Source organism: Impatiens glandulifera, chromosome 5 (genome assembly GCF_907164915.1).
Source record: "Impatiens glandulifera chromosome 5, dImpGla2.1, whole genome shotgun sequence".
Taxonomy (NCBI): Eukaryota; Viridiplantae; Streptophyta; class Magnoliopsida; order Ericales; family Balsaminaceae; genus Impatiens; species Impatiens glandulifera.
Genome location: NC_061866.1, coordinates 11218563 through 11228442, shown reverse-complemented (window position 1 = coordinate 11228442; position 9880 = coordinate 11218563). Strand labels below are relative to the sequence as shown.

The window sequence follows — 9880 nt, the reverse complement described above, 5'->3', positions numbered from 1 at the left end:
GTTATACGTTGACAAAACATGAATAGTTTCAATTTGAAACATTGTTACAAATTGTTTGCTAAGATGATTCTATATAACTTTTTTTGGGGAGAAACTTTGTAAGTGGAATATTTCATCTAAGATATAGTTTTTGGATTAAACGTTATTGTCGATGAAAATCTTACGGATGATATGTGCATGAAAAAAATTATATTATAGTTAGTTGTTGTTGTATGTGTCTAGAAGATATTGAATCAACAACTCACTTACTTTTACATTATTGATGAACGACTAGTATCTGAAGTTTTTTGTGGAGTATTACTGAGATTTATTGGGTGATCCCCGAATTTTTTTATATGATGTTTTTATCATTGTGTGTTTAAATATTTTTTTATTATTTTTAATAAATAAAAATAAATTGTCATTGTTATTTGAAATTTTATTTATAATTTACTCCGATCTCAATGGTATAAAATATAATATAAAGAGATAATTTTGTTTTATAAAAGTACAGAGTAACATGGTTGGTATTTCCGCGTAGTTCGTAAAAGAGAAAATAACACCAATTTAGAAAGGAGACATGGAAGATGGAGGCGCTATATATAATGTAAACTGGTCAAACCCCTCTTCAAATTCCTTTCTTCTTCTTCTTCCGATATTATTAAGTCATAAGCAGGACGCCAAAAATTTCTATTCTATTCCAAGCATCTGGAGATGTCGTCTTCCATCAACTTCTCCTGCCATGTCGCCGGTTCTTCAACTTCAGAGTAAATCTTCTCTTCTATCGACTCAATTGTATTCCTATCGATCAATTATGTGGAGACTTACCATTCAATTGCCTCAATTTAAGTTTCCTATTGTGGGTTATGCTTAAAAATCTTGTCTTTGCTCTCTTTGGATTCTTGACCCATCTATAATTTTCTGCTTATGAATATGTATTCAATGTAGTGAACCAATCTATACCCTCTGCTTCTTGTAGGGTATTCAGAAACTCTCGATTGTTCAGAGGATTGCACTACATGAAACCATTTTCATCCAATGTCTCTCAGTGTAATCTGTCCATGATCCAACTGGGAGGGAAGTCACTAAGCTTTTGTAGAACCAAAACTGAGTCATCCAGTCCCAATGTCTTTAATGCTTCAGCGGAAAATTCTCTTGTTGGTGAACCATTGACTGATGCAATTCTGACCAGCAATAGTTTTCCAATCGATGGTGATGATTTGGATCATCCAACAGGGGGATTATCGTCAATAATGGAGGCCATTGAAGACATTCGACAAGGAAAGGTTGGTTTTCCTTCTTTTGAATAATTTTTTCTTTCTTTTTATCAATTCCTAAGTAATACTAATATTGCAGATGGTAGTGGTTGTAGACGACGAAGACAGGGAAAATGAAGGTGATTTAATAATGGCAGCATCAAAGGTTACACCAGAAGCTATGGCTTTCTTTGTTAAGCATGGAACTGGTATTGTTTGTGTCGGTATGAAGGAGGAAGATCTTGAGAGATTGGATCTTCCGCTCATGGTAACACAAAACAGTGAGAAACTTTGTACTGCGTTCACCATTTCAGTTGTAAGTAAACATTGTTTTTATAAGATTTCTTATCCAGATGTGGATCTAGATACTAAAATAGAAGTTGGTTGACATTATTGCTTTCACATTTTATCTTTGCATTAAAGAAATGTGATAGCTTCCTTTATCCCTGATTTTTCTTTAATCAGAGCATTGCTGACTAGCAAATGCTTCATAATTTCTTTACCTTTTCTTTTGCAAGAGAAAACTGCTAAAACCATGATTCTACGCAGGATGCAAAGCACGGTACAACAACAGGTGTTTCAGCAAGTGATAGAGCACTAACTATATTGGCTCTTGCGTCAAAAGATTCGAAGCCTGATGATTTTAACCGTCCTGGTCATATATTTCCATTGAAGTACAAGGAAGGTGGAGTCTTAAAAAGAGCAGGACACACAGAAGCTTCTGTTGATCTTGCTGTACTAGCTGGACTTGACCCGGTTGGAGTTGTATGTGAAATAGTTGACGATGATGGTTCAATGGCTAGATTACCCAGGCTTCAAGAATTTGCAGAACTTCATGATCTGAAAGTTATATCAATTGCTGATCTTGTCAGGTATGCTTAGCCTGTTAGTTGTTATTCCATTAATAGAATCAATTTCTCTTTGTGTTTTTTGATTTTTGATTGGCTTGATAGGAAAGAAAGATAGTTTAATGAATATTGAAGGTTAGTTTTCCAGGTGTAAGAGCAATTTTGGTTGATTCTGACTAAGTCTTGAGGTGGAGAAGAAATTGATCTGGATTTCTTAGATATATCCCGTTTTATTGGTAGAGAGTATGGTAAATATATCCTGGATTTCTTAGATATATCTTGTTTCATTAAGATTTCTCAAACTGAAAAACCAACTTAAGAAAAAATCATTGAACTCGGTTACCACTTCCTCTGAATTAATTTAGAACTCTCGTTCCCAAGGTAGGCTTCACTTTCATATGGTATTGAAATTTGTGCTGTTTACTTTCAAGCACAATTCACACCTGTTTTATGTCGGGACATCTAGCCAGTATTATCCATGTCTTTGTTTTTGTCTCGGAAAATTGGTTATAGAAGTTCATCAGGAAGGTGGCACTCTAACGATTATCTCGCCAATGAACAGGTATAGAAGGAAAAGAGACAAACTTGTGGAGCAAGCCTCTGCTGCAAGGATTCCTACAACATGGGGACCATTCACTGCCCACTGTTATAGATCGGTTTTAGATGGAATAGAGCATATTGCAATGGTTAAGGTGAGCAATTTTGTGTTCATTTACACACTAGTCACCAAATTTAGCTGTTTCCTTTTGGGAAAAGACCAAATTTAGCAGTTTCACTGAGTTTGAGAGGATTGTGATTTGAACAGGGTGAAATTGGAGACGGAGAGGACATTCTTGTGCGGGTACACTCTGAATGTCTGACTGGAGATATATTTGGATCAGCCAGGTGCGACTGTGGAAACCAACTGGCACTAGCAATGCAACAGATTGAGGCTGCTGGGAAAGGTGTATTGGTTTATCTTCGTGGGCACGAAGGGAGAGGCATCGGATTGGGTCACAAGCTTCGTGCTTATAACTTACAGGATGATGGCTTTGACACTGTTGAAGCCAATGAGGAACTTGGACTCCCTATTGATTCTAGAGAGTATGGTATTGGTGCTCAGGTATGCCGGTTTTAACTTATATACATATTGTATTCTTTCCTTGGTTGACAACTGCTTAAAGGAGTCAAAACACTTGAATACTGCTCAGCCAAACAAACTCTTAGGCCTTGGGCCTTGTTTGATCTTGGGTTATTTAAATAACCAGTTAGTTATTTGAAAATGACTTTGTTTGGTGTGTACACTCAAATAATTGGATTGTTTGGGGGACCTATTACCAAATTTCCCTTTTAAATATAGTTAAAAATAATAGAGGGTAGTTTAGTTGATGGTTTGATTGATGAGATACTGATCTCATATAACTTATGGCTTGTTGAATTTGGGTTATTTGAATTTAATCTAAAAAAAACCACTATCACATCTTCAATCACGTCATTCAAATAATCAACCAAAATACTAAATTCATTTTTTACCCAAATAACCCAACTTCAATAACCAGTAACGAACACGATTATTTTGAAATAACCTACTAGTATGTCAACTTGTTTTCTATTGCTTGTTCTGTCTTACATTTTTTACTACTTCTGTTCTCAGATATTGAGGGATCTAGGTGTTAGAACCATGAAGCTGATGACTAACAACCCTTTAAAGTATGGAGGACTTAAGGGATACGGTTTGGCTATATCTGGAAGGGTTGCACTTATCACCCCTATAACAAAAGAAAACAAGAGATACATTGAGGTGAAACGTGTCAAAATGGGTCATGTCTACGGCTTAGAATCTGGGAATCCCCTTACTGGGATTATCAATAAAGATTAGATTTGAGGCAAGGCAGAGACTGGACATTTTGAACTCTTTTCATCTTCACAAAATAATCAATGGAATAAAGCGTTGTATTAAGTTTAATAAGATAGTCATTAATTATTCACATTCAAAATATGTTCAAGAATCAAGAGACAAATTTTGTCCAGGCTATCTGCCATTGTTAAAATTTGAAGCCAACTCTGCTCTTTACTTGATCAAAGCTTCTTACTGTATTTCACATTGTTTGATTATTATTCTCATGTTAAAGTTTCTTCAGTTTTTATAGATAATTAAACTGGATCCAGTTCTTGTGACACAGCTAGTATGTTCATAAATAGTTTTTGGGTTTTGGAGTAGATATGAATACTAATAAGTGTATGTTTTATTTACTGTTTTAAGACTGCTGTTTATTAGTTTAGTAGTTGTTTTTTCAATGCTTCAGTTAGTAGGCATAACCCAAGGCAGTTATATGTTAGTGGGTTAATGATAGAAGTTAGAATATAGCAGTTTATTTCCTTTGCTGTTTGTATGGGCTTTTATAGCCGAAAACTTCATATGAAGGAGATGTGTTTTACTTTGATCGATATCTGATTTCAACAAATTAGTTTCAGCCCCAGATTCAAACTAAACACCTTCAGAAGAGAGAACAGGGTTGTTTTGGCTTAGGCGATGAAATCATTTCCAGAATTGAAGACTAATCTTCGGAAAAAAAGAAGAATATACTGGTTGAAGGATGAAGAGGTTTAATTCTAACAACAAAGATGGATAAGAATATAAAATTTAAACTGTTGGCAGACTCTAGTTTAAAGACTACATCAGAGGACTATACTCATCTGTGGCACTGCAGGTTTGGGCACACTAACTACAAGGGGCTTCAGAACATGGGGTCAAGTGGTCTTGTTGAGGGACTTCCAACTATCAAAGTACCTACCTGAAAAGAAATGTCTATCACTGACTTTTCGGAAACAGTACAAAACGGATTCGAGTTTTTTAAATAACCTGGGTTATTTACAAAGTATTAGTGATTTTGAGGAGGTAGGAATTTTTGTGGTAAAATTGACTTAAAGGGTATTAATTATATAATGATAAAATAAAAAATAATAATTAAAAAAAGATGATATTTTAATATTTTAATTAATGAATTTAATGATTTGATGGATAAAAATGAGAGTGAAATGTTTGATTATATTGGACTATTTAAATAACACTAACTGAAAGTGTAACTGAATAACATCAAGGAAATTGTTGTCAAATAGGGCATTGGTGTCAATCTAGTCACCAATGCTACAAAACCGGAGGCGAGGTAGTCTTCTAGAGTGGTTTTTTACTGCACTTGTACCCATGTAATGAAAGTTTTGTAAGTCGTTATTGTCATGTTTATTCGGTTTAGAAACAAACATTTGTTTTGCTCTCTACCATTTTTTCTCTTTAGAATTTCTCAATGAGTGTTCTTTCTTTGGGAACAATTAAAAACTTTTGATAAACTTGAATGTTTTATAGCTTAAATGGAAAGTGAGATTGGTGAACTGTTAGCTCGTTTGCTTAAAGATTAGAAATTGTAAATTTATATTAAAGTAATTCGGATTGAAAGGAATTATTAAGCAATTGATAGCTACATTATTGTCATTTTGTAAAATTTTCACAGCATACTCACATTATCCATTAGTTCATTAATTAGGCTGAAAATTTCCACATATTTTGAATTAGTGAAAATATTGAATAAGGCTTATTCCAAACAACAAAATTGTCTTTCTAAAAGATATTAATTTTAAGTTGTCCTAGTTTATTTTGTATTTCTAACCAAAATGTTCATTCATGTATTTTGGAAGTTATTATTAGTTTAACTAGTTTTTTTTCTTCTATAAATTATAGTTTAATTATAATAGAGTTAATATTTAGGAAATATTTCATTTGGTATATCTAGACAACTAATATTTGTTAAAAAAAATATTTAAGAAATGATTTCATTTGTTTTATTGATGCATCTAGGGTTTAAAGTTTAAGGTTTAGAATTTAAGATTTAGGATTTAGAGTTTAGAATTTAGGGTTTAGAGTTTAGGGTTTTAACTTCTAACTCAATAGAATAAATTAAAAAATATATTTAAAAACATCATGTTTGTAAATATTTCATTCAAATATTAATCAAGATAAGAAAATAATTTAGAATAATGTATGAATTAATTATATATAAATATATATTAATAAATTTAACAACGTTTTTCTATTCAAACCACTCTAATTTTTTTTTTGCATCTTTTTTCGTGTGATCGAAACTCAACTTCCTCCCTAGTTAGACATTTCTTGTATCCCACTTCAATTTGACAACTTGTTTGTGGATTTGTCGGGTTCAATTTTTTTAACAAAAATATGTATCAAAAATATAATTCACTTATATTAAATTCAATATTCACAATCGACCCTACATTCAAACGAGCTGGCAGAATCAGATAATATGATTGGTTAGTCGGTTAATTTAGGTACTTATATAAATTTTTTCTACAATAAATATAATGTTAGCAACCAACTATAAACAATTTAGAAAAAATATAAACTATTTGGATAGTGTACATATATTTTATTTTATTGTTTGAGATAGACAAAAATATATTTTTAAATTTGTAACAGTAAATTTTGAAGAATCTGCTTATGTTGTTGTATTCATTCTCTTCCAACAATAAATATATATTTTAATAATTAATTACATTAAAATTAAATTGGACTTAATCGGTTGAATTTGTAACTCATCGGTTACATATTTATTAAATATACTTTGTCTAGTCTCAATTTTGAGATAAATTAATTATTTTACAATCGGTTTAAACAGATTAAGGGATATTCGAGTAAGATCCAGTTCAATTTCAAGAGATTAATTGATTATCCGAATAATTTGTTCCCTAACTCTTTGTCCTCCGGTAGGTCATGGTGGTCCAACACCCCTTTGGGAGGTTGGCACCCTTAACATTTGACAGGTAGATGTTAGGTCATGGTGGTCCAACACCCCTTTGGGAGGTTGGCACCCTTAGCATTTGACAGGTAGATGTTAGAATCCACTCATGGCCATGTCTCCTAAATGAAGAATCCAAAGAACAAGATTAAGTAAAAGTATTGATCAGATACGTTAAAGAAATAATTTGGGAGAGAAAATTTGAAAGGAATGCGGTGACGCAATGATTCTTTAAAAAAATAATAAATTTTATCTCTATACTTTATGCGTGATGTAGTGACACATTATTCTTTCACATTCCTCTCCCAAATTCTCATATCACTCTTCATTACACTATCATCCATCTCATAGTGTACAAACAATTATTATTAATTTATTTTTTATTTACAAATATATATATATATATATATAAATATATATAAATATATAAATATATAAATATAAAGAATGATGGCTGTATTGGGTCAAAATAATACTATATTTATACTCTCTCTTTTTAAATATATTTATCAAAATTAAAATCGCCTACAAATATACATATACAATATGAACCATCATTTTTATAAAATTTTCTCTTGTTTACAATTCATGCAAAACAAAAAAAATTTAATATATAATAAAAGTATCTAAAAATGTGAAAAATCATTTTGTTCTTTACCATTCATTTATATTTCTATTAATTAAATTTGAGTTAGTGTTATTTTCATCGGTATGACATTCTGTTTAGTCGAATCAGACTTTTCGTCTTGAATTTTTATAATTTAAATAATATTCTCAACTGTTTGTGGGTTATTTACTGTACATGTTTTTTTTTATCCAGTTTTATATATTTCTATATATATGAGGTTGTGTATCGAATAAAGAGATATTTAGACTAAGTTTTCTTCCCTTTATTCTTCTTTAATTTGTCTTATTTTTATTTATTATTTTGACCTATATACATATGATCCGTTATTACTTTACATAACTTTTTTTGCATTACTTATTAATCCTAACTTTCAAAATATTTGTTAAAGATTCTTTCGCCACAAAATAATTGATTTGTTTGATTTGTCTGATTTGTCTTACTTACTCATCGTTATTAAACTTAAACGATTTCGTATTTTGAATACCTAAATTTTGTTAAGATGGTTAGATTTTCGTAAATGACATTTTAATTTTTATAAATTTGTCACACAATTTAATGTCTAAATTCTCATTCAATTGTTTAGATGTTATTTTGTATTTTTTAAAATTAATATTTTATATGTAACTCTTAATTTTAATGAATTGATATATTTTTTTCAAAAATATAAAAATAAAATATCTTAACTATTATATATATATATATTAGATTTTCTTATTTCTTTTTAATATACTGTTTATTATATATTTCATTGACTTATTTATTGATTTAAATAGTTTCTTGTCTCTCGGTTAGGGGTTAAATTTGACCATAAACTTCAGTCTGAAATCAAATTGACCTAAGAATGTGGTAAATTGATTTGGGTTGTCAATTTATTTTTCTTCAATCAATTTTGATTCAAAATTTGATATTAAATTAATATATAACTAATATGTTTTATTAATATTAATATTATTTTACAAATATGTTTTTGAAGTAAAATAATTTAAGTGATAATTTCAAATTATATAATAGTGATACATAATGCAAAATTTAAGTTTGCTATTTTTTAAACAAAATTATTTTACGTTATATTTAAAATTAATATACAACGAAAATTATTTTTTAACATATATTTTAATAAACAATAATTAATTTATATGTTATATTTAAATAATCTAATATGTATATTTTAAAATATTATATATATATATATATTCGTAATTAATAAAAATATTTATTATAAATTGACTTTGACAAACATTTGGTTCAAAATTGATCCAAAATAAATAAATGAAGGACCAAAATTAATTTAAAATAATATTTGTAAGTCAATTTGATTCTCCAACCAAAATTTTGGATTAATTTTAACCCAATGTTATATTAAGAGACTATTTTAAATAAATTTTAGGGAAAAAAATGAAATGAAAATAAAATATATAAAAGATAAAAATATTATTACAGAAATTTTTATTTTGTATGATTTTAATATTTACTTCTTTTTATAATGAATCGTTTCTTAAATATTAATATTTATAATTATATATTAATTAAAAATGAAATATATTATGATTAATTGTTTTTATATCTTAATATATAGAAGAGAGGCCGCTTTAATATATATGATAGAAAATAATTTTTTTTATTAATATATAAAGAAGATATAATTAACTTTTAATGTATATATAAGGAGAAAATTATATGCTTTAAAATATTTACTAATATTAATTTAATTATATACTTTAGGAAAAAATCAATTTAATTAACATTTTTAAAAAATTTAAACTAATATGTATCTGAATTTAGGAATATCACTTCAAATTAATGGGTTATAAAAATAATTACATTTTAAATATTACTAAATTTAAAAAATTAGATTTATTTTTAACATCACAAATAGTTCATTGAATCTCTTAAAATTAGAGCCTTTTATTTATAAAAAAAACATGTAGATGTATATAAAATTATGGAAGAGATATTTAATACAAACTTCTTTTTTTTTTATCAATTGATTGATTAATTTTTTTTAGTAATATATAATAATGTATCATATAATTGATATAGGTGTATCTTGTATAAGTCTCTTACATCAGGCCTCTTTAAACGGGGTCAGCTGTTACGGATTTGGTGTTTCACCCTACATCACCTTCACAAAAAATAATTATTTTATAAAATAAGTCAAAATTAATAAAGAGAGAATGAAAACTCAACCTATATTGTGAAGGTGGTGTAAGGTGGAACACAACAGCTGATCTGGGTGCTGCTTTAAACGTGCATAACACATCTACACAATCCCCATAGTCTTAATTTATTTCTTGTACACATCTTCCTCTTCTTATTCTTAATAGACCATTTTATTTCTTGTACACATCTTCCTCTTCTTATTCTTAATTTTATTTGTGAATT

The 9880-nt window shown here is 28.9% G+C and overlaps 1 protein-coding gene across 1 annotated transcript; it reads left to right on the top strand.

Moving 5' to 3' along the window:
* Window positions 1–598: 598 nt before the first annotated feature.
* Window positions 599–4216, top strand: LOC124940108 (bifunctional riboflavin biosynthesis protein RIBA 1, chloroplastic-like). The gene is made up of 7 exons (XM_047480592.1): window positions 599–746; window positions 959–1265; window positions 1336–1551; window positions 1785–2107; window positions 2646–2775; window positions 2889–3185; window positions 3717–4216. Exons 1-7 carry the CDS (start codon window positions 694–696, stop codon window positions 3939–3941), a joined length of 1551 nt encoding a protein of 516 aa, XP_047336548.1. The 5' UTR covers window positions 599–693; the 3' UTR covers window positions 3942–4216.
* Window positions 4217–9880: the final 5664 nt, after the last annotated feature.

Bases quoted from the DNA above. Each gene is read 5' to 3' on its own strand.
- LOC124940108 (XM_047480592.1), top strand. From the start codon at position 694: ATGTCGTCTTCCATCAACTTCTCCTGCCATGTCGCCGGTTCTTCAACT. The intron at 2,108-2,645 runs GTATGCTTAGCC...GCCAATGAACAG, and splicing joins TCAATTGCTGATCTTGTCAG to GTATAGAAGGAAAAGAGACA. The intron at 2,776-2,888 runs GTGAGCAATTTT...TGATTTGAACAG, and splicing joins AGCATATTGCAATGGTTAAG to GGTGAAATTGGAGACGGAGA.